Source organism: Dama dama, chromosome 10 (assembly GCF_033118175.1).
Source record: "Dama dama isolate Ldn47 chromosome 10, ASM3311817v1, whole genome shotgun sequence".
NCBI lineage: Eukaryota > Metazoa > Chordata > Mammalia > Artiodactyla > Cervidae > Dama > Dama dama.
Window position 1 is genome coordinate 21,527,712 of NC_083690.1, and position 24,921 is coordinate 21,552,632.

Genomic DNA, 24,921 nt, shown 5'->3' on the forward strand with positions numbered 1-24,921 from the left:
CACTCATGTATTAGCCAGGAATATAACCATCCAGAATCAAGATTACATATCAAAGGATCTCTTGAAGCTAAAAAGCTGGACAACAATGTTCAAGTCCACTGAATACAAGTAGAAGTGATGAGATCACTTCCAGGAAATATCCTCAAAGGGACATGTCAGGATTATCTGTCCTTTCTTCTTTTCCTATGTCCAGAATGTGGACAGAATGGCTCGAGACGAATAAGTCATCTTTGAATACATAGTGATTTGAGGATGGAGGAAACTCATGGTGGAGCCTAGGTCCCCAACACTGTGGAGACGAGTCAAACCTGAATCATCTTCTTTCTGTGATAGAAAAGTAAACTTATATCTTGTTTAGCTGAGTGCTATTTGACAAACCACACAACCCAACATAATCCTACCTGAATTCCCCAGAGGAAAATCTTGGCACTTCTGGAGAAAGATAGGGGTAGGGATGAAGCACAGGTATGTCCACTGTCTCACTCCCTGAAAAATGTTGTCTTGGTCATGGTCATTACCCTGGTTGGAAGTCTAAAGAGGGCAGTCTGTCTGGCTCTGATGAATCTGAATATCCAGAAATTTCTGAGTTTATTAATTTAAAGACAAAATTAATCTGAAAGTTGAGTCAAGCACAGAATTATCAGAAATGGCTATTTCCATGTTTTTTTCCCCCCAAGGGAGAAAAAAAATACTTGTCAGAGTGGATTAAGCCACATTTAACCTTGTAACTTTAACAATGAAGTGTTGAAATAGCAGGTTTGCAATGTGGAAAATTGCTGAAAGTACATATTAGAACTTCTTTCAGCATATTTGTTTTGACATTTTTATTAAGAATTTGAGTGAGGAATTAATTAAATTGTAATCAAACACAGAGACGACATGATGTCAATAGAACAGTTCATGCCTTGAATAATGGAATCAGAGTTATACAACATCAGAACCCCAAGAAGTTTTCCCCATTTTATAGCTGAGAAAACTGAGGCTCAGAGCTGTCAACTCACTTGCCCAAGGTATACCTGGAATCAAGGGTAAAGCTGTTGGCTTACATTCTTTCTACTTTTTCTTTTTGAATAAATGAAAGCTATGTCATGATTCAAGATTCAAGTAGACATTTTGTAAAAAATGGAGGAGTGAGATGATGAGATCAGGATACTATTTAATCAGGTCAAATGTGTAAGGACCTAAGTCCAAAAAAGTCCACTGTAAAACACAGTATGGGGCAGATGTGCCTTAATCAGCAGCACTTGTAAGAAACACTTAGAGATGTTACTTGGCTGCAAGCTTGAGCTGTCAGCAGTGTGATGTGGCTACAAGAAAAAGATAATGGAGCCATGGGTGGCATTCCTAGAAACAGAGTTTACAAAAGGGAGGGGGTGTCCTGTTGAACTTTTCAGTCTGTTGAGCTTTTCAATCTACACCTGGAATTCAGTCCCGGGTGTCAGACTTCAGAAGTGATACAGACAAATTAGTCCAGATCTAGGATGGAATTTGTGGGGAATGGGTCAAAGGAAGTTAGGAAACTGCAAAGCACTGTAACTAAGTGCTCTAATCTTGGAATCTGACTGCCTGGGTTTCATCCCAGCTCTGTCAATTACTGAATATGTGTTCATTAAGCCTTAATCTCACTGTCTGTAAATTAGGAATTATAACAGTACCTATCTCTGAAGATAGATAAGGTAGTGCATGCCAAGTGATTTGTATGTTACTGGCACAAAAAAAAGCACTCAATAAATGTTAGGATTAAGGAAGTGACATGTTGTGAGGATAATGGTAACAATCCCGTACCTTGTGGTGAATATTAAATGAGCTAACACATGGTCAGTGCCTGAAGAAAACTTGGTAACAGTGGAGGGATTGGCCTAAGGTTTTTAGGGATGGGACTGGCTTGGGGTTAAAATACTCCCTGGCTTGGGCTAAGGTCCACAGAGCTTGACCAGATTATTTTCTGAAGAATGAACCTTGAAAAAAGTTCAGAGGGGTGCAGTGGGAGTGATGGCCATCACTCATACATTTCATGGGGTACTCACTTGGTGAACACCTGGACAGGATGACATGGCATTGTGGAGTGACAGCCTAGCTTCATTCTTGGGTATGGTCATTGAGGACTGTCTGATGAACAGTTCTGTTCCAACTAGTGTGGTCATTCAGGGCAGTAATGGGGTTGGTCACTCAGGCCTGTTCTGGGCACAATCCATGAGAACTGTCCTGTGGGCAGTCACGTAGGACTCACTGGAAGAGGAACCGCTCTTGGATAAAGTCCTCCTTGGCCCAGTGGGGGATGTCCTGGATCTCAGGGATGCTCTGGGACCCTGGTCAGTTTCCCGGGGAGCGGCCCGCCGCTAGGGGGCTGCTGCTGCGATGCCCGCCGCCGGCGCGGAGTCTGCTTCTCTGGGACTCGCTCTCCAGCCAGGCCCAGAGGGAGGTGGAGTGACAGTGGGCGGGGTGCACGCTTCATGGGTGTGAGACAGAGCGATCCGCCTGGTGTGAGTCAGCGCGCGGGGGGCTAAGGAGCTCCCCGAATAGTCACGGAATCTCACTCACGCTCGGCTCCTCCACCATCCCGTCTAGAGCGTGTGTCCAGTCCCGCGCCTGCGTGCGCACCCCATAAGATGTCCGATTCGGGGTTCTGGGTGTCCGTTGGGGGAAAAGGGGGTGGGCGGAAGAAGGAGTGTCCCTCTGGGTGTTTCTCTGCCCAGGTTAGATTTCTCCCGCCCTGCCCCATGAGGGGTGTAGGGGGGTGTGTCCCGCTCAGGTACGTCTGTACCTGTGTTCGTGCGTGCATGCGTGTGTCAGTGTGGTGGGACCTTTTATCACCGCGGGGTGCCTGCGTGTGCGCCAGGGTCTCTGTTTGGGCATGGATGTTGGCGCAATCTCGACCTGGGCTCCCACCCCCGGGTGTCGGGAAGCCCGCGTGGCCGGGGTGTCCGGCCTCCCGGAGGAGCAAGAAAGCCCCAACACCCTCACCACCCCAGCTGGCCCGGGCTCCTTAGGGAGCAGCCTGCGTGGGAAAGCCCCGGGGTGGTGTGACCCTGGAAGGGGTAAAGAGTAGGGGCGCAGGGGGCGGGCCGGGTCCCCGGGCGGGGCGCGGGCTCGGGGGACCCGCGCGGCTGACGTCAGGCGACTCCTTAAATAGAGCCGGCAGCGCGCTCGGCTCGGCATTTCTCGAGGAGCCAGAACGCGGCCGGCGCCAGCGCCACCGTCCGGCCCGCGCGCCGGCCCGCACCGCCGCCGAGCGTTCGGGGCGCCGAGCCGGGAGGATCCGGGATGGGGCTTCCGGCGCTGGGCGCGCTCCGAGCCCGGCGCACGTGAGAGCCAAGGAGCGCCGGGAGCCGCCCAGCTGCCCGGAGTCCCGTCGCCCAGGACGCGGGGATGTCGGAGGCGCCGCCGCCGGTTCCCCGAGGAGCCGCCGCCCCCGGGATCCCGGGGCACGGTGCGCGCCCGGGCCGGCAGCGCCTGGAGAAGACGGCGCCCCCTACGCCCGACCCTCGTGGTCCGGGCCGCGCCGCGCGAGCCCTCTAGGCGGCCGCAGGGCCCCAGCCGCTCCGCCGCCGGCGCCCCCTCGGAAACCATGACCCCCGGTGCGGGCCCATGGAGCCATGGCCTATAGGGTCCTGGGCCGCGCGGGGCCACCTCAGCCGCGGAGGGCGCGCAGGCTGCTCTTCGCTTTCACGCTCTCGCTCTCCTGCACTTACCTGTGTTACAGCCTCCTGTGCTGCTGCGACGACCTCGGCCAGAGCCGCCTCCTCGGCGCGCCTCGCTGCCTCCGCGGCCCCGGCGCGGGCGGCCAGAAACTTCTCCAGGAGTCCCGCCCCTGCGATCCCTCGGGCCCGGCGCCCGGCGAGCCCGGCGCTCCCAGCGCGCCCGCCGCCGGCGCGCCCTCCCCTCGCCTCTCTGGGTCCAACCACTCCGGCTCTCCGAAGCTGGGTACCAAGCGGCTGCCCCAAGCCCTGATCGTGGGCGTGAAGAAGGGGGGCACCCGCGCCGTGCTGGAGTTTATCCGCGTGCACCCGGACGTGCGGGCCTTGGGAACCGAGCCCCACTTCTTCGACAGGAACTACGGCCGCGGGCTGGACTGGTACAGGTAAGGAGCGGAGCCCCACCGCGCGCGCCCGGGCTCCATCTGGTCCCGTCCTCTGGGCCACCTCCTGCGCCCTCGCATCCGCTTAACTCGGCTGGCTATGTGGGTTCCGACTGACACGTGGGGGAACTCTAACAGAAGGATTTACCCGGAACACCCCAGTGATGGTGTAGACCGGCTCCGGTTTCCTGAACCGCAAAGGGCAATTGACTCTGGAATCGCCAGAAGGGAAGGGAGATCGCTGGCCTGACCTCCGGGCCAGTTTGGAGGGCTGGCTCGGTGTCTAGACGCTGGGGGTAAAGCTGGGTGCCAGGGGAAGGGGCAGCCAGGACAGGAGCTGCCTGAACGCAGCCCTCTCCGGAGCCTGGCCGCATCTTTCCAGGCATCTGACCGACCCAGGGAAGGGACAGTCCGAACAGCGCCCCCTCGCGGCAGGGCCCTGCGCTGGGGCAAGGTCCCCAAGTTCAGGCCGAATGACAGGGAGGCCCCTGAGGTGTCGGCGGGAGAAAGGTCCCTGCTGGAGCCTCATTCTCAGCTCCAGATATTTGCTGCTGGATCTGGTCTGAGACTCCCAGGCGCTCTGACCCTGAATTCATGTTTTCAAATAGTGCACACGACCCTGGATGTGAGTCTTGGCTCTGCCACTTAGCTTGAGCAAATTCCTAAAAACTCACTGAGCCTTGATTTTCTGGTCCATCGCAACTAGCAGGAAAGGTCCCTGACCTTTCGGCCTCGCAAGGGCTTTCTAAGTACTTGAAAGGTGTAACAGGGATACTTTGCACTGGGCAGTGTTTCTAAGCCAGCAGCCAGAATGTAGAATTTGGAATACCAGTGGGCACCTCAGATGGAAGCTGTCTAGGTTCACAGCGGGCAGCCAGTCATAGCAGACTGTCCACTCCCCCACTGCACTGTCAGGGATGACAGTCCCCTAGGCTGGTGATATCTGGGGATAGCCTGAAGCTTCTGGAAGGTAGCAGCCTCCACTCTTAAATGCCTGTCTACTTCCCAAGCCCTGTATGGTGTTGAGGTGTAGGGCTGGCCCATGTGTGAGCTGAGCAGGGCATCCCTGCGGGTGGTGTAATGTATGGGCTCCCCATAACACCTGGGTTACAGAATTCTCACCATTCACCTGACCCCTTGAAGACTTGCTAGGAATGTCTGCCTAGTGATGGAACTGGGTGGGGGGGTGGGTGGGTAACATGGTAGCTGACACAGTAGCTGAGGCTGTTCTTTAAGATAATTTTGTTAAAGTTAAACCCTTTAGGGGGTAGAAGGTCATAACCGTATTGGATAAAGGACAGCTTCATTAGAAGGAGGACCCCACTGGCCTCACTTATGGAACCCTGGATTTGTAAGAATCGGGGCAACAGGGCCAACTTGTCCCCTTTGCCCGGGAGCCCTGGTCATGGTTAAGTGGCCGGGGATGGGACATGCCCAGTCCTCAGGAGGCAGACACACAGCCCATCTCCAGTGGCACGCAGCAGGGGATGGCTGGCCTGTGGGTGGCCCCAGCCCTGTTACGTTGGCTCATTGGAATAGAGACAGTGGCACAGAATGGCATGTTGGGCTTTCCAAGCTGTGAAACTGCACCCCCCCCCCCCCAGGCATCCCACCTGGAGGTATGAAGTCCATGAGGACAGCGTCAGAGCCAGACCCGAGAGTCGGAGAGGCAAATGCATCAAACAGAAGAGCGTGACGTGGGTCAGCCATGGCCGCACGCTCTTGCTCGGCAGGGTTTCCTCGATGGAAAATCTAAGGATCATTATGAAACCCTTTGCCAAAGTGAAGTGCCTCTTAAGTGCAAAATAGCACAGTTCTGAGCCCTGGCTTTTGTTGAGCCCTCCAGTAAACACCTATTCCCTGCACCCAGCCTCTGCACTCCCTCTCTTGTGCTCCACCACCAAACACCATACCTTCCTTCTCCAAGCCCGTGTCATTCAGGGATGGCTGCTTTTTATTTTTAACCTTGGCATGTGTGATTCTAAGCCAGCTTAGCTGTGAACCTTAGAGATGGGAGCCGTGCCTTTTTTTTTTTTTTTTTATATAGCACATTTGGATTCTGCTAAAATTCTCAGCTGAGTCTTGGTAGGTTTTATTTAACATGCTGACAGCCCCACTTCTCTCGGCTCCCCCCACTTCCCAGGGTCTGTCTTACCATCCCTTTCCCCCTTTATATTTCTAAAAGAGCATTTAGTCCGCCTGTCTGGTACTAACTGCCTCATCCCTGTCACCTCCCCAGGAAGGCTGGGAGCCTACAGCTTCAGGAGGGGCCGTGTGATTTGTGCTTCTTGGGGCTGCAAATCCGCACCTCCAGAGTCCAGGGTTTCGGGTACGGATTGTCATTTCTGTATATAAAGTCATACTGCCCCATTTGAATGCTATTTCTGTAATTTCCAGAACATTTTTCTGTATGTGTCTTATTCTTTATTATCACTCAAGTAATATGCATTAATTGCGGAAATGATGGAAATACTTGGTTTCTTTTAAAACTCACGTTCTCACTTTATTCCTGAAGTCCATGAGTTAGGATGGCAAGTGATAACTGCCCATTGCCTTTATCATTTCACGGATGGGAAAACTGCAACCTGAAAAGAGAGCATCATAGAATGGGATTCAAAGCAAGCGGATGAAATTTGGGACCAAAAGTCATTGGCATGCACTGTCTCACAAAGATTTATACATGTACACTGTGTGTGTATGTGCACTTCCAGCCAAGTACTCTAACCACTGTTCTGCACAGCTTGCCACCAGAAAGCCAGGGTCCCCTGGGTAGACATGGCCAAAGAGCCCTTGTGCCTGTTTGTGGGGGACCATGTTTTCCAAAGGTGGAGTTGCAGAATGGCAGGCAGTGGATCTTCTCGAAGCCCCTGGGGATAATTTCCGGGGTCTGGAGGCCCCAGTCAGACAGACAATGGAAAAATCAAAGGAAAGAATTCTCTCTGTGGCTAAGTGGAGATAAGCCAGGAGCTGACAAACAGTGCCTGAAGACAGAATGATACAGCCCGAGAGCCACCATCGGCCAGAGACCAGGAGACATAATCTGCATCTTCCTGACCCCCAGCCTGAACCCCCTCTTGGAACTAGCTGGGTTCGAGCCACCCTAGGAGAGGCCAGACTTCTGTGGTGGGATCCCTCCCCTGAGATATTTTCTGAGATCCCATCCCTGAAGCATCCCTCCTCTCTGCACCTGGCCGGCTTCCCCCTCCCAATTTGCTCCTCCAGGTAGCGGCTGGGTGTGCTGGGTGGGCTTGACCAGCTTCTTGGACAGGGAGGCAGCATGAGGCCACGGTGACAAGGGACCCAGGATAGGACCTGCTGTCAGAAGGCGGGAGATGGTCCCCTAAGCTGGGTTGTTGGAAGCAGAGTCATCTTCCTGAATCTTGGCTTCCTCGTCATAGGATGATGCCTATTGTAACCATTATCATAGAAGGTGGTTTGTGAATGAAACGTATATGAAAGTGTCCTGGGAAATTCCCTGGTATATAAAGATAAGGCAGTAATGTTATCACTATCACCACTATTACTATGACTGTTTCATTACCAACACTCCTTTTACCACCATCAGTACTGAGTATTAAAACTATCAGCTTCTTTCCCTACTGTTATTACTACCTGGGACTGAGGAATTAATTGCTGGAGAAGTAGTTCCGTGAAAGACTAGGAAGGGTCCTGGCCCTAAGTTTGACTTTCAGCTCTGCTTTGCCCTTTTTCTCCTCCCTCTCTTCCTTCTCTCCTTCCTTCTGCATTGGTAAAAAGTCACTCCTTATTTCAGGGTGTCAGTTTGCTCACCTTTAAAAAGAGAGTGATGTCTGACAATGTATGTGAAAATGCGTCTCTCAATCTAAGATTATATTTGGGAATGCATCAAAGGTTGAGTGTGAGACACAATATTCAAAGCCTTCATCTTTCATAAAGAGACATAAGCTGTGCATTGTCCAGTAGTTTTTACGGTCTTAGGGGAAGCTGAGTTTTGTGTAGAGTGTTCATTTTGCTGGTTTTCAGTGATAGGGGTGGGGGAAGGCAGTCTAAAGAGGAAGTGAATCTTCTCTAAATGCATTGAAATGCCAACAAGAGCAAGTTAATATGTGATAATTGACTCTGTGCTCTGGTGTCAAAATTGTGATAGATGAGCCTGTTCTGTAAATTTTAGACTCCACAAGTCTGGTTATTTATTTGTTCAGCAGCAGTGGTGTTCTGGGGATGGTATAAGGAAAAGAAGACAAGGCATTTGCCCTGGAGGCAACAGTTTAAGTGAGGCAGAGAATTAGAAGCCCAGAGTAAGGTCTATCACCTTATCTAGCTGATTTTAATCAAGGAATCAAATTTCAGTAGCAAAGCCAAACTCTAGAAAGGCAAACTTTAAGAAGAAATAAAACCAAAGGCAGAAGGCAGGGGAAGTAGTGAACGCGGGAGGCTTTACCACCTTAAAGAGCCTGATGGACACTGGGCAGAGATGACCTGTGTTTTTCCATTGTGTGCAGATGTGTGTGTATGCACAGTTCTCACGTGGGCACCCACACCGCACAACTCCAGTGTCTGTGCAGACACATCTTCATAAGGAGTTTTCCTGACTCGGTCCAGGAGGATGTCACACACGCTGATTAAATGAACCCGCTGAGTTCATAAATCCTTCGTCCGCCTTGTAGCTTTCTGTCAGCCTCGCTGCAGCCGGAGATATAGTAGTTAGTTCCAGCACATGTACAGTTCTTGTCAGGCACCGAGGAACATTCAGGTTGAGCAAACAGAACTGTCATCGCTCAAGGAGGCTTTTTGAAGAGCTGGCTTTGCATCCCCCTGGAGCTTGGAGGGACAGTGGAAGACCTTGGAATGAAGACTGGGCTTTCTCCATGGCCTTTGGTATGTGGCTAAAGGGGGAAAGACCCCGATAGGTCCTAGTGCTATTCAACTGCCACACTTTGTTAAGTCTGTTTTGGATATTAAAATATTACGTAGAGCCTAAGAAACACATTTTCTTTTTCACCTTTTCACACCTCTGAAATTAGGATGTGTCTAATGATTGGTGGGGTCTAGGTTCCAGGAGATATGGTGCTTCCATATTGGATGGAAACTCACTCTCACAGAGGTGCCCTCTGCCCTGGTATCCATTGGACTTTACAAAGGACCAGCAACTAGGTGACAAATGCCTGACCCAGCAGGGAGTGCCTGAGACCGTGCTTGTCTCTGCAGCCAGCAGGGTGCCTTCTGATTGGTGAAGGAGCTGTACCCACTTGATTTTTTTATTTTTAAAATATTTCTTTATTTATTTGGCTGTGCCGGGTCTTAGTTGGGGCATGCTCGATCTTTGATCTTCATCGCAGCATGCGAACTCTTAATTGTGGCATGTGGGATCTCGTTACCTGACCAGGAATTGAACCCATGCCCTTGGCAGTGAAAACATGGAGTCCTAACCACTGGACCACCAGGGAATGCCTGAACTGTGCTCATTTTAGGTTTTTGATTGCTACCTACGCTCTCTTCTGCCTATCCTGAAATGAGGAAAAGTGCAAGTTGATGTCACCAGGAGACAACAAGATGGTTTGGCAGGCATGTTCTTCACTGGCTGCTGTTCTGCCCAGATATTTGGAGTCACATCCCAAGAGTCCCTAAAGAGTCACGGCGGGGTTGATGCTCAACAGGTGTGCTTGCCTATGTTCCATTGCATCTGGTGTGGAGGACAGTAGAATAATTTTCTTCTCATCGGTTAGACCTCCACTGCCTTGCTCCTGAATGATTGGGTGACCGAGTGGGTGGGGCGGGGCCGGAAGCAGACAGTTCCCCATTGATCAGAATCCTCTGCGGGCTTGGAGTGGGGGCTGTCTCTGTGAGCGAGGACTCAGCAGTGGGGCTGGGAAGTTGGGGAGGTAGATAGTCTTGCTGGCAGTGAGTCAGGGTGGAGGGATCTGCAAGGCCATGCAGTCTACCTAAACCTGTGAGACTCTCTGCCATGTGAGCTAACCCCAGGGTGGGTTAATCCATTTATTTGTCAGATGTCTACCATTCACTGGAATCAGTGCCACGCTGCTGTAGGCCGGCTCTGCTGCCACTTTATTCTCTTAATGGGCTGCACTGATGGGCTGGAGTGCTTTGTAGTCCATGGGCAGCTTGATGAGGTGGGTAAGAGCCACCAGTGATGAAAATAACTTAGCATTTCAGAGGTAATTGCTGCCTGTCAAGCTACACAGCTGGGCTGTTGGTCCAATGCTATACTCACTCACCCATCTTCCTCAGAGGATAATGGTGCAGAGATGGGAGCAAGGGATTAATGTTGAGTGTGTGCTTCCAAGGATCGTGGGCTAGATAGCCTGGTTGGGTTACCTGAGGCTTGAGGATCATAGGATCTCCTGGACACAAGTCCATTGGGACTTGGGCTCCCCAAGCTTTGAAATCAACGGCACTAATCATGGTTCCTTTTCAGGGTCTGTGGTCACTAGCTCCCACAAGTAAAAAAAACCAAAGTGTCCACTCTGGGCAAAGGCCTGAGGACCTCCCGTTGACATCCTTGGAGGGGCAGCATCAAGTTCATGCCCTCTTAGGGTAGCATTTTCCAGGCTTCAGACATTTTTGTACTGCCTCATAGTTGCCCAAACCTGGCGTGACCTCTATTATTTTCTTAATACTTTAAAGTTAGCACTTTAAAAAATTTTGATTTTTCTTAAAGAAATGGGTTTATTTTCCACCAGCGTGTACATTGTAGAATAGATAATATCTTCCCATAATACAGACTTCAAAAGTGACAGAGGATTTTCCCTGAAAACCATTCTCCTCCTTCGTACCCCATCTCCCCTTCCACACAGTTCCTCCTCCCAGAAACAATCACCAGATCGGTTTTTGTGTATCCTTCAAGAGAGGTGCTTGCATTTGTAAACCTAACATCCATTATGCAAATGTAATTGAAATACATCTTTTTAAAACACAACTTTATTTGAAAACCACCTTAAATGGAAAGCCAGCATCACTTGCCATAGTTAGGGAGTAATTGTAAAAATAAGTAGATTGAAAACATAACAATGCTATTGAATTTTTTTTCATTCTTTAAAAAAATTATTTATTTGTTTTTTTAAAATTTATTTATTTTTAATTGGAATTTTGCTAGTGAAAGTGGCTAAAATGTTCCAAGCCTGCAGCATGCTTTATCTTTGTTCAAAAGAGAATGGGGATACTAAAAAGAGCAGTTAAAGAAATGCTAATATCAATGTGAAACCTTTCTCCTTGATGTAATCAGAATGAATGAAAGTGAAGTGGACAAGATCATAAGTTTTCTCACTACGCGATTAAGTGACATTTAGTCAGTCTGTGTAGTATCTAAAATTACTGAGATGGTGTATGCCCCGACATCATAGGAAACACTGCCAGAGTTTGCAGAAAACCCAGTGTAAGTAAATCCAGAGATGTTTCTAGCTTTCAGATTCCTTTGATGTGTTAATGATTGAAAGAGACAAGCCAAAGGAAAACTCAGAACAAATATGAGCGTTCAGAAAAGTATTGTGGCTTGCAGTATTTACAAAGTAGTCTAGCCTTCAGAAGAACAGAATTCCCTGAATAAAGGGTGTAGCATGTATTAAAAAGGAAAAAACAGTATCCCACCAGTTTACTATTGGTTTCATCACTGCCCTTGCTGGTGGAAAATCAGTGGTCTCCCCCATGAATACCATATCTACATGGTGATTACATACCTGCGGGCATCAGTGTTGCAAAAGTCAAAGATAAAGTTGTTTCCACTAGGAACTTGGCAATGTGTGTGAAAGGGGTTCAGAGCTTTTTTTGTTTCTTCAATTTAGAGGCTCATGTGGAACAGGATGTCTGTTTGCAATCTCAGGATGCAAAGTTCCTTTTCTCTCCCCCTGTGACGCTTGATGTGAGACTTAAAAATAATGGTCGGGCAGGGTGTCACTCTTCCTTTCTCAAATAGTTTGATCTCACTGAATAAAGAGGGGAAGACGATGTCGTGTCTTTCTGCATACTTTTTTAGCTGCATGAAAGGAGCTCCACTGGGGACAGTTGTCCCTAGGACTTCCCATATGTTGTCAACAGAAGCCATTTAAAGGGTGTCTGTGATAGGGCTCCCCAAGCTTGCCTTCAGATGGGCAGATAGTCATCGACTCTGAGGAGGAGAGGGCTTCCTGCTCACCCAGGGCTTCCAGGTCCTGGCGCTCATTGCCTGGTGAAGGAATTCCAGATCCATCCGAAAGCTGGTGGACAAATAAGCTGGCATTGAAGCGGTGCCTCGTGGCACTCAGAAAAAAGGGAGGGAGGGCAGCTCTGAGTACATGGATGAGAAGAACTTAAAATGGAAATCAGAAGACATTTTCAGCACAGTGATTAAAAACTCAGGCTCTTGAATCAGAATGACTGAATTGGAATCTCGGTTCTACCATTGAGTGTGGGTCCTCTGGGCCCCGGTTCTATCTCCATGTATGAACCAATCCTCTCGTCTACACATAGGGTTACAGTGAGGTCTGAATGAGTGATATCATGTAAAAACGTGCTCAGAAATTTTCTGGCATGTGGAAGGGGTCCAAGTGTTGGCTCTCATTATTGGTTATTGGTTTTCTCATCATTCATTCATTGAGCTGAGTGCTAAGGACCCAGAGGTGGACAAGACTGGGCTCTTCCCAGTTTGATGGATTATGAAATGTTCATGGAAAATTTTTACACAAGTCAGCTGATGATAGGAGCCATAGGAGAGATGCAAGCAGAGCTGTAATAGCACGGGAAGGAGATAACATCCAACTGGGGGAATTTTGGAAGGATTTCTGAAGGAGGTAGTATGTTATTTGGGTCTCAATGGGCAGATGGGATTTTTGCAGGGGGCAGGTAAAGGGGTTGGACCTATAGAGATGCTGTTTCTAAATACATTCATCCCACGATTTCACCTCTGATTACAGTCAAATAAAAAAATAAAGTTTTTTTTTCCAAATTATTTTAGTTCTATGTGCATTTATTGACTACCTACTATATACCAGGCTTCCCAGGTGGCACTTGTGTTAAAGAATCCACCTGCCAATGCAGGAGATTAAAGAGATGCAGGTTCGATATCTGGGTCCAGAAGATGTCCTGGAGAAGGAAATGGCAGCCCACTCCAGTATTCGTGCCCAGATGGAGGGGCCTGGCTGGCTGCAGTCCATGGGGTCACAAAGAGTCGGACATGACTGAGCCACACACACACACACCAGGCACTGTGGTAAATCCTAGAAAAAAGGAAGAAAGAACTGTCCTTGAAAGAGTTCAAGGGGCAGACAAATCCAATAGCAAGATGTGCTGGGAGAGAAAAGGTTCTTGGCATGTGGTATTACTCAGGGTGGGTCAGAGACTTTCTGGGGAGCTGAGGCCTAAGCTTTAGGACATTTGCATTGGCTTTCCTCCACCTGAATCACTCTCCCTCCAGAGCATCCTAGATCTGGCTGCTTCTCATGGTGTAGGTTCCAGCTCAAATGTCACTTACAGGACAGTAACGCCTTCCTTTGTTACCCAGCCTTAGCTGACTTACCTTCCCCATCACCCTTTATCTCTTTTCCCCACTTTGTTTTATTTACCTCTTACTTTGTATTGCAATCTGAAATGATCTTGTTCCTTTTCCTTTTTACTAGCTGTCTCCCCCACCAGACCCAAAACTCGAGGACAGCAAGAATCTTGTCTGTCTTGTGCATGGCTGTGTCTCCAGAGTGCCTGGCACACAGTAGGTGCTCAATAAATAGTTGTTGATGACTATGCTTAGGAATGGGTGAGCCTGTTCCAAGGCCACAGACTGGTCCCAGCCCTTCATTAGGCTTTTCACATGTGGGTCTAGGGAGGCTGGGTGAGAGAGTGCAGAATATGGTGCTGAGAACTCAGCCACCTCTTCAACAGATATTTAGTGAGCATCTGCTCTGTGCCTGACACTGTTACAGTCCCCAGGGAGAGAGTGATAAAAAGAAAAAAACGCAAAAATCCCTGCCCCATGGTGCTTACTTTCTGTGGAGTGAGAGGGAAATAGTCAAGAAATAAGTGCGCTGTCCATTCACATCTCTCCAAATGACCCAATTTTGTTCCTTTTTTATGGCTGAGCACTATTCCATCATATATATGTACCACATGAGAGGGTCATACAGAATGAAGTAAGACAGAAAGACAAATATCATATGTTAATGTGTGTATGCAGAATCTAGAAAAATGGTATCGATGATCTTATCTACAAAGCAGAAATTGAGAAACTGCAGTAGGGAACAAATGTATGGACACCAAGGGAGGAAGGGGAGGGAAGAACTGGGAGACTGGGGCTGACAGTATACACTATTGATGCGATGCATAGGATAGTAACAAGTGAGAACATCCTGTATAGCACAGGGAAGTGTGCAAGTTGCTCAGTCCTGTCTGACTCTTTGCGACCCCATGGGCTGTAGCCTGCCAAGATCCTCTGCCCATGGAATTCTCCAGGCCAGAATACTGGAGTGGGCAGCCATTCCATTCTCCAGGGGGTCTTCCCAACCCAGGGATCGAACCCAAGTCTCCCGCATCACAGGCAGATTCTTTACTAGAACTCTATACTTAATGCACCGTGGTAACCTGAAAGGGAAGGAAGTCCACGACAGAGGGGATATATGTATATATACGGCTGATTCATTTTGCTGTGCGGTAGAAACATTGTAAAACATCTATATTCCAATAAAAGTTAATTTGAAAAATAAACACAAGCATGCTTATCATTCATTAAACAAATACGCAAAAAAATATTCATTAAACAAAAGAAATAAGCAAATTGCCTCTCTCTCTGATGGTGATAAGGGTTGTGGGACAGTTGGAGGGGTGGAGGATGGTGAGTTCTCAGTGGCCAGGAGGGAACGCTGCAGGTCTGGATGGGGAGGCTAGGAAAGGCCTCAGTGAGAAGGTGATGTTGGAGCAAAGACCTGGAGGAGGTTAAGGGGCAAAGCATGTGTGATCTGAGTGAAGAGCACTCTCGGCAGAGGGACAGGAAACGCAGAGGCTCTGAGGATAGCAGGGAGCTGGTATGATTGAGGGCAATCTAGGGGCCAAGTGGCTGGACTGGCCACACCAGGAGGGGGGTGATGGGAAGTAAACTCAGAAAGGTGGCCAGGCCCCCATTCAGGGCCTTGCAGGGCATTGCACGAAATTTTTATTAATATGATTTATTTATTACTTTTTCTTTTTTAATATGCTGTGCCATGCAGCAGTGAAAACTGCAGGATCCAAATGTTCCCCCTCTCACTTTGAGAGCTGAATGAACTGGTATTCTCAGAGACTCAAAGATTTGCCCCCAGCTGCCTGGCCAACGAGCAGCAGAACTGGGACTTTTGTTTGTTTCAAACAAAACTGAGACATTGTACAGATACATAAAGGGCTTCCCAGGTGGCGCAGTGGTAAAGAACCCACCTGCCAATGCAAGAACCTGTAGGAGACGTGGGTTCGATCCCTGGGTCGGAAAGGTCCGCTGGAGGAGAAAATGGCAACCCACTCCAGTATTCTTGCCTGGAGAATCCCATGGACAGAGGAGCCTGGTGGGCTACAGTCTGGAAGGTCACAAAGAGTCAGACGTGACTGAAGTGACTTAGCACACAAACACACATAGATATATAAAACACAATTTTTCAATCCTGCATTCTTTGCCTAACATTCATTAAGACCACTCATTAAGATCTAACATCATTAAGATGTTCCCACACTATTCAGTTCAGTTCAGTTCAGTCGCTCAGTCGTGTACGACTCTTTGCGACCCCATGAATCGCAGCATGCCAGGCCTCCCTGTCCATCACAAACTCCCGGAGTTTACTCAAACTCATGCCCATCGAGTCGGTGATGCCATCCAGCCATCTCCTCCTCTGTCGTTAAATGTTTCCAAACCTTGATTTCAGCATCTGGGTTTCATTCTGTCATGTGGTCCCATGGAGGGTTCACACATTCCCCTCTTGTTGGACTTTTAGTTGCTGATCCCCAATTTTTTTCCCTATTTTTTAATAAGTAATTCTCCATGGCCTAGGTCTCAAATTCTTTCTTTAGCACAGAGTCCTAGAAGCGAAATTACTAGGTCCAAGTGAAGAACTTTTTTAAAGGCTGGAGATATGTACTGCCAAAATGCTCTCCAAAACATTGCAAGAATTTTGGCTTCTGCTCCGAGCAAATGGGGAGATATATTGGAGGGTTTGGAGTGAAAGAGTCTTATGATCTGACTTACATTTTGAAAAGATCTCTTGGGCTGTTTAGCAGAAGCTTTTGCTGTGGTTAACGGTGGAGCTGTGCGATGCGGACAGGTGCTGGATACCTCCTGAAGGTGCAGCTGCAGGTTTTGCTGATGGATTCATGGAGGCTAGGCATGAGAGAGGAGTCGGGGAAGATGGTAGTGTCATGATGGTGGTGATGATGACACCTTTCAAGGGTTTGCTGTCTTTCAGACCCTTACAATTGACCGCAGGCTGACGTCTGAACCTAACGTACTTCCCAGTACAGCTCCTGGCTTGACAAGTCAAATATCTACCTGTAGGTGACCTTCAACTAAGCAAAGAAAGTAATGCCACATTCTCCTGTAGCTTGGAGGCTGCAGGGTCACCTTCAAATTGGTGAGAGATGGCAGTCCCTCTTTCTAGAGGTCTTGGAAGCCCTATTTATAAATGCAGTGTTCTTAGGTAACCTCTTGAGATTTTTGAAGATTGAACTAGCTTTGCTCCAACCCAGAAAAGGCACGTGCCATGTAGTGTGGGTATCACCCAGCTTCTCATTCTTGTTCCAGCCTCATCAACATGCCTGGCAAGGGAGCTGCCTTGATGGCGTCGCTCAATTTAGGGGGCTTCTGTGTGGTTTCTTTCAAACAGAACTGAATACCGTGATGCCTTCCCACAAGATAATTGGGATCTGTATCTCCCCAACTTCCCCAAAGCTGCTGGAGCGTGGGGAAATGTTCTCTGCCTTGGCAACCTCTATGCAGTGTGTTTCTGCTTTGATGGTTTTAATGAAGATATGAAATCATCTAACAGCTTTCATTTGCCTCAAGTGAGATGGCTTAAAGTGGAGGTAGCATTTCCCAGGATCAATCCCCATTTTTAGAAGTGGTTGGTTAAACTCTCTGCAGTTTATGGCCACTTCTAGCTGAAACAGTGTGGGATCTGAATTATTAATTCTGTGAAAAATGAGTTAAGTCATTGCAAAGCTCTGTGGTGGCAAAATTCCCACTTTAAGGCCTCTTTAAGGCTATTTTCTTTAGCAAGAAGATCTCCGTTAACCAGAAGTTCTTGGTCATCTTGGCCAAATCTCTGTCTGGCAGTCATTTTTCCAGGAGGTAAAGGACTTGACTTAATTCAGTTGTTCTTTGCTACCAAGGGTAATGGGGTTCCCAGGTGGCTCAGTGGTAAAGAATCTGCCTCCCAGTACAAGAGATCCAGGTTCTATCCACAGGCAGGGAAGATCTCCTGGAGTAGGAAATGGCAACTTACTCCAGTATTCTTGCTTGGGAAATCCTGTGGACAGGGGACCCTGACATGCTACAGTCCATGGGATCGCAGAGTCAGACACAGCTGAGCGTGCCTGTGGAACAGTGGGGGAGGACATTTGTCCAGTTAATTCATCCCACAAGACTTTTTGCCATCCCAGTATTGCCAGATCTTCAAGGTTTATTCCTTTTTGAAAAAAAAAAAACACAAAACTTGAAATATAGCATTTTTTTTTTTTAATGTGAGGGACTTCTCTGGTAGTTCAGTGGTTAAGAATCCATCCTGGGATGTTGGGGACATGGGTTCAATCCCTGGTTGAAGAACTGGGATCCCACATGTTGAGGAGCAACTCAGCCCATGTGCTGCAACTACTGGAGCCTTCACGCCACCACTAGAGAGTCTGTGCCCCAAACAAAAGATCCCACATGATGCAATGAAGATCTGATACAGGCAAATCAATAAATATTTTTTAAAAATCTCTAACCTATTATGAAAAGTGATATATTTTTTTAAAAAATGTGAACTCTCAATTTATAATTGTGTCTTACTGATTCAGAACTTTTATTGAACCCTTGAGGAACAAGCAGAACACATTTGTGGGCTGGATGCTACCCATCCTGGAAGTGTGGGCCTTAGAGGCAGCCTCTACCACTTTGCAATCCTTCTTCTGCCACGGATGAGCTGTGGGGTTAGCTGCTCCCTTCTTGAGCTTTGGTTTCTCCCCTAAAAGATGAGGATGTCAAGCATTCCTACCTGCTGTGTTGTTGCCATGATTCACTGTCACGTGTCACACTGTTGAGGGTCCCTCTTCCTGGATTGTGCTTGGAGGAGGTATGATCATCACTAAGCTGATGGGCATGACTGGAAGACAAAACACATCATGTGGACCTTTGTCAAGGTGAGGAAAGCTGGGGTCTTACCTGTTGGGCCAATGGGGAGGAGAAGAGTCTAGAGCCAGGATTACCCAAGGTTGGAGAAACCTATTTGGTTGTAGACCTAACTCCCAAGGAGGGAACCACTGCTTTTCTTTTCTTTAAATATTTTTTAAAGTTGCAAGTTAAGTATTTTTAAAATTTATTTATCTTGGTTGCTCGTCATTACTGCACACAGTCTTTCTCTAGTTGTGGCAAGCCGGGGCTATGCTCTCTAGATGTGGTGCAAGGGTTTCTCATTGTGGTAGCTTCTCTTGTTGCGGAGCATGGGCTCTAGGTGCACGGGCTTAGTTGCTCCAAAGCATGTGGGATCTTCCCGGACCAGGAATTGAACTGTGACCCCTGCCTTGACAGTTGGTTTCCCATCTGCTGAACTGCCAGGGAAGTCCCCCCACTGCTTCTTATTGTCATTCTTGTACATGCCCAGAGAGCCCCTGAGGATTTTGAGTCTTTGATATTGTCCCTGCTCCAGACTGTTTCTTCAGGGGATAGACATTTTCTGCAGCTGGGTCACTGTCCCCAGCTCACAGTGCCTTATTCAGAACAGCTCAGACCTCTCCATTCCTCTACACACTTCTTTTGGCTTTTAGTTACCTGGGTAGGATGGAGATGCTGAGATTCATGTTTTAGAGATGACCTAGCTTGCACAGGAGGTGAGTGCCTCTAAGATTGGGTGGTTTGGTGCAGGTAGAAGGCCAACCTGGAGAGTGAGGTCTTGGTTATGGGGAGAGGCTAATGGATGCGCAGCGGTGGACCATAAAGATCAGCCTAGAAGGACTGCTCCCCAGCCTTGATCAGTCACTGGCACCTGTAGAATAACAGGAGAACATTGGGATGCTGGTGCAGAGGAGGCTGGAGGGAGATGAGTATGATGGAGAAGAGAGTGTAGCCACCCTTCAGAAGGATGAATTGCATCATCTCTGACACAATTCCCTTTAAAGCCAAGCAGAGCTTTGATGTGGCGGGAACTCCATTGGAACTGGTTGCATGATCAGTATTGACAGCCTGTGCGTATGAACCATTGATGGAAGAGCTGTGTAATCAATCATCCAGGTTTGTCCTGCCTCTGGAGTGATCTGTCAATGAGCCTCTCCAATCATAGAGTCAGCAAAGTTCTGTCTAAAACCTGATAGTCATTTCCCAATCTTCAGTCATGTAGGTGCCATATACAAATACTTTTATATCCTTTACATGGTGTTAAAGTCCACTCATAATTTTTGCTTTAACCATTTACTTAAATATGAAACTTTATATCTCTATCTTAAATGAGAATCATCACTTGGCAGAAATAGAAAGTGGTCATAAAAACCAGTGCAGTAAAAACCAAACAATGCAAATAGATTCCAGCCGGATTCTGTTGCCTGTGCCACGTTCTGCCTGTGGCAGCCTCTTTTTTTTCTGTTAAAGAGAGAGATCAAAACGTATTCGGGAGGTGTTAACAACATCCTAGCACCTAAGACTTTTTCCATGTTGTAATCAGAAGATTTGAATAGAATGAAAAAGGAAAGGTGATTATTTGGTAATGAGGTGTTTTAGGTGGCATTTAAAGTCAGGTCTGTGTGCCACAAAATATTTTTGTAACCACTGGTGCTACACATCTCACACTTTGGGAAATGCTGCCCTGCCCACCTGGATCCCTCTTGCTTTGATGTCACTGTATTACTTTATCATACCTGGTTGTCCTGGTCCATCAACAGCTTGGGAGGGGCTGGCTGACATTACAAAGTCTGGGTGGTTGAAAAAGCTGTGATTTCAATTTAAATTGCAAATTGATGGGGCATCATGGGAAAGGCAAATGCAGACTTGAAGAACTGAAGGAAAAGATCCAGCTATACAGTATTTTTAGATCTTTTTCTCTGGACCAATTTTGTATCATTTTCATTTTTTTTCCTCTGGACTCTGGGTTTAATAAGACCAATTACCTGAGGGGCTACCCAAAGTTTCTTTACAATTCCAATCTAAATCACCTATGTATATCCTTTATTTATTGTTCTTTTTTTTTTTTTTTTTAAAAAAGCTGTGACTTGAATAAAGCCCAAAGGCATTATGCCAATTGAAAGAAAGGTTACATACTGTATGATTCCATTTATATGACTCTTTTAAACAGATGAAACTAAAATGCTGGGGAACAAATCAGCATTTGCCAGGGTTTAGGGCAGGGAGAGAGTGTCACTATAAAGAGGAAGAAAACGGAATTGCACAGGGCCGGGAAATGGAACCCTTCTGTGTCCTGACTGTGGTGGTTGTCACAGGAATCCACACATGTGTTGAAATCCATAGAGCTTAACAGTGATAGAAGGTATACTTTACTGTAGTACGTTTAAAGATAAAATTTATTTTTGTGTGATGTTATTTTCTATTAATTAATTTTTTAAGTTGGAGGATAATTGCTTTACAATGTTGTTTCTATTGAAACAATTATGAATCAGTCATAATTATATGTATATCCTCTCCTTCTTAAGGCTCCCTCCCAAGCCCACCCCTGTATCCCACCCCCTGGGTCATCACAGAGTGCCAAGCTGGGCTCCTTGTGTTATACAGAATTTTACCACTAGCTATCTATTAAACACATGATAATGTATATATGTCAGTGCTACTTTCTTAGTTTATCCCACCATCTCCTTTCCTCACTGTGTCCACGAGTCCATTCTCTATATGTCTTCCTCTCTATTCCTACCTTGCAAATCAGTTCATCAGTGCCCTTTTTCTAGATTCTTTACAGATATGTTAATATATGATATTTCTTTTCTCTTTCTGACTTACTTTGTTCTAGGTTTATCCACCTCAGTTCAACTGTTTCACATTTGTTCCTTTTTCATTGCCGAGTAATATTCCATTGTCTATGTGTCCCAGAGCTTCTTTATCCATTCATCTGTCTATGGACTGAACCCATGCCCGCTAATTTTAAAATAAAACTTACCAAAAAAAAACTATTTTTTTAAATGAAACTTTATTTTTAAAATATTCATGATTGTAGAACTTAGGTACTGGAGGACATCCTTCAGCCCTGGTTCCTTATTATCAAAGAGAACCTGCTCACATGTGTTTGGGAGCCTAACTTCCCTAACCTCCATCTTTGTTATGAGTTAGAATCAAGAAAGTGGGTAGCCTTTAAATCTTCCTCATCCCACACTTCTGAATGATGCTGGAGGCTGACACAAAGGTTCAGAAGTTTCCACTGTGGTCTGGAGCCTTGGTGGCCAACACAGAGGTGCAACCAGGCTTCTACCTGAAGGTCTGAGGTCAAGACGCGGAGGAGGTAGCAGTGGCAAATGCATCTCATAATTAGAGTGCCTGTTGGTGGATCAGAAGGTCTGGCTGGGAAGAGTGGGAGGGACATATAGGATGGAGAAAAATGGATCACAAGCCACAAAGGAAGAGGCATCCAAAACAAAACAGTTCACAATCTGCCAACAGCAGGTCTGACCTGAGCACCAGACAGCCTGAGGATGGAGCCAGAAGCAACCCTGCTCCCCACTCCCTCCACCCTGAGCCACGACGGCAGGGACAAAAAGCTCCCAAAGCACCTTCTCCCACCAGAGTGCCCCCAGAACTGGAAAAGCACCTGCCCTGGACTGAAGGTGTCCACGGCTCCCTCTTCTCCGTATGTGGGGAAGAACCCGTGCTTCCCAGAGCCCCACAAGACTTCACTTCCAGCCACAGACGGGCCTCCAGTCGAGTTCTCTCTTAACATGGCATCTCAAAGTGCACACCAAGATCATGTGTAGAAAAGAGAGAAGCCCTTAAATCCTGGCTGAGCCCACCTCAGCATCCTCTCACAAACCCCAGTTTTCCCTCGTTAGTTTGAACGGGGGTCTTTTCATTAGGTGAGGTTGCCAGCCTGTGAATTCTAGAAAGTATAAATTGATTTCATGGAAGTAGCTGCAATAACTCAGGGACCTGTGCAGCTGGAGAGGGTGGTCGCAAGGTGGGGCGTGGCCAGGAAGTGAACTGATGCAGTGATGGGGGGGTGATAGAGATGGGTGGTCTGTACATGAATCACGGTGGAGCAGGGGGCATGTGCACCAGACGTGTCTGAGGCATCCACCCCTCCGACATCTCTTACTCTGTGCTGGCCCCTGAGGAAAAGATGATTTGTGTTTCCTAACCTTACCATTATCCCATGGTAATGGGTATCTATTAGCCTGTTTGGATGTTTCCATGGTGAGCTGTGGGTATTCATATTAACCAGTTTCAAATATGATGATGATCGTAGCACACATAAAGATATCTGACATCTGCTGCTGTTTTCATTGTCCACACATATAAATGCTTTTATTTTTCCTGATTATAAGTCATCTGTAAGTAAATAAGTAAGCAAACAAAGATACAGCCCCGTCATAGAATTCAGCATAGTAGATAAAGAAAGAAAAATGAAACTAATAAGCAAAGTTCTCAAGCTATATTATTATTCAGTTAAAAAATAGCAAGGTGAAAACCATATATTATCTTTTGTGTAAAAGGAAGAGAGGAATAATATATATTTGAATATAATTCAAATTTTATTATTTATACATAAATAAATTCTGAAAGAATACACTGAAACTAATAACAGGAGTTTCCTGGGGGTGAAATTAGGTAGATGGGGACAGAGGTAGGGGAAAGACTTTTCACTACACATCTTTTGTTTTTTATTTTCTGAGCTATGTTAATACATTCTTTGAAAAATTAAGATAAAAGTTGTGCATTGTGGAAGAGCAAGGAAACTGGTAAAATAATTAAGAAGTCACCCAAAATTGTACTGCTGGTTATAGCTACTATTAGAATTTTGCCTTTTACCACACTTACCAATTGCTTTAACAATTTGACATGAGTATCTTTTCAGCCAATAAGTGTGGATTCATAGAATCATTTAAAATGCTTACATGAATAAAAATAAATTAAATGATTATATAGCATTTAGCTGTATAGATATGCCATTGTTTATTAACCAAATCTATTGATGGGCATTTAGATTATCCCCACATATTATTTTAGTATTTAATAATAAAAAAAGATAGGAGCAAAAATTTGTTAATCTTTCCCCCCTCAGGATAAACCTTTTGCAGAGGAATTTGGGGTTTGAAAATAACCTTGCTTAATAAAGGGAAAGTTTTTCATACAAGTTGGCAACTTTTCTCTACCCTTATTACAGTATAGGTGAGGCATTTATACTCCATTAGCAGAGACTAAAAGGGCTTTTCTCCACAATCTTGTCAACCCTGTTAACAATCTATTTGATCTTTGTCAGATGAAAACAATCTCCTTTTAATTTGAAAACTTGGATATCTATTTTAAAATGCTTACTATAGATTTGTATTTACTTGCTCAATTATTTTGTTAATTGTTTTTTCTGGTGGATTTTTTTTTTTCTTTTTCTTTTTAAAAGAGGATGCAAGTGACTGATGATGCTTACCCTGGGTTGATCATTCTTGTTGTATCATATTGTTTCAGACATGTTTCAGGTGGGAGAATAGAATCTTGCCAGCTGCTATATTGTCATCTAGTCTGATAACTGTCTTTTTAAAAAATTTTTATTTCATTGAGGTGTAGTTGATTTACAATGTTCTGTTAATTTCTGCTGTATAGCAAAGAGGTTTATTTATCCAATGGGCTGCTGTTCTGTGCTTAGTCGCTCAGTTCCAGGCTGTAGCCCACCAGGCTCCTCTGTCCATGGGATTCTAGGATTCTCCAGACAAGGATATTGGGGTGGGTTGCCATGCCCTCCTCCAGGGGAGCTTCCTGACCCGGGGATCAAACCCATGTCTCCTGCGGCTCCTGCATTGCAGGCAGATTCTTTTACCACTGAGCTACCAGGGAAGCCCCTCAATTACACATGTATACATTCTTTTTCATTATGGTTTATCACAGGATCTATATCACAGGTTCCCTGTGCTCCATAGGAGGACTTTGTTGTTTATCCCCTCTATGTATAATAGTTTGCATCTGCTCATCCCAAATACATGATCCATTCCTGCCTCCTCCTGCTCCCTGCTTGGTATCTGCAAGTCTGCTCTCTATGTCTGTGGGTCTGTTTCTGTTTTGAAAGTAAGTTCATTTGTGTCGTGTTTTAGATTCCACATACAAGTGGTATCATGTGGTGTTTGTCTTTCTCTGACTGACTGACTTCACTTCATATGATCATCTCTAGGCCCATCCATGTTGCTGCAGATGGCATTATTTCTTTCTTTTTTATGGCTGCGTAGTATTCCATTATATGTATGTACCACGTCTTTATCCGTTCCTCTGTTGATGAACATTTAGGCTGTTTCCTTACCTTGGCTATTGTGAATAGTGCTGCTATGAACACAGGGGTGCATGTAGGTTTTTGAATTATTGTTTTCTTGAGATACATACTCAGAAGTGGAATTGCTAGATTATGTGGCAACTCTGTTTTTAGTTTTTTGAGGAAACTCTGTACTATTTTCCATAGTGGCTGCACTAATTTACATTCCCACCAACAATGAAGGAGGGCTCCCTTTTTAAAATCATCTCTCAGTAAGAAAGTTTCCATTTT

At 46.4% G+C, this 24,921-nt stretch overlaps 1 protein-coding gene across 1 annotated transcript in view; it reads left to right on the forward strand.

Annotated features, from left to right (window-relative positions):
* Positions 1 to 3,544: 3,544 nt before the first annotated feature.
* HS3ST2 (heparan sulfate-glucosamine 3-sulfotransferase 2) overlaps positions 3,545 to 24,921 on the forward strand; it is a 109,798-nt gene continuing 88,421 nt past the window's right edge. The window contains exon 1 of the mRNA XM_061153002.1: positions 3,545 to 4,081. Coding sequence (XP_061008985.1) covers positions 3,597 to 4,081 — 485 coding nt within the window. The 5' untranslated portion in view covers positions 3,545 to 3,596. The remainder of the gene's footprint in view (positions 4,082 to 24,921) is intronic.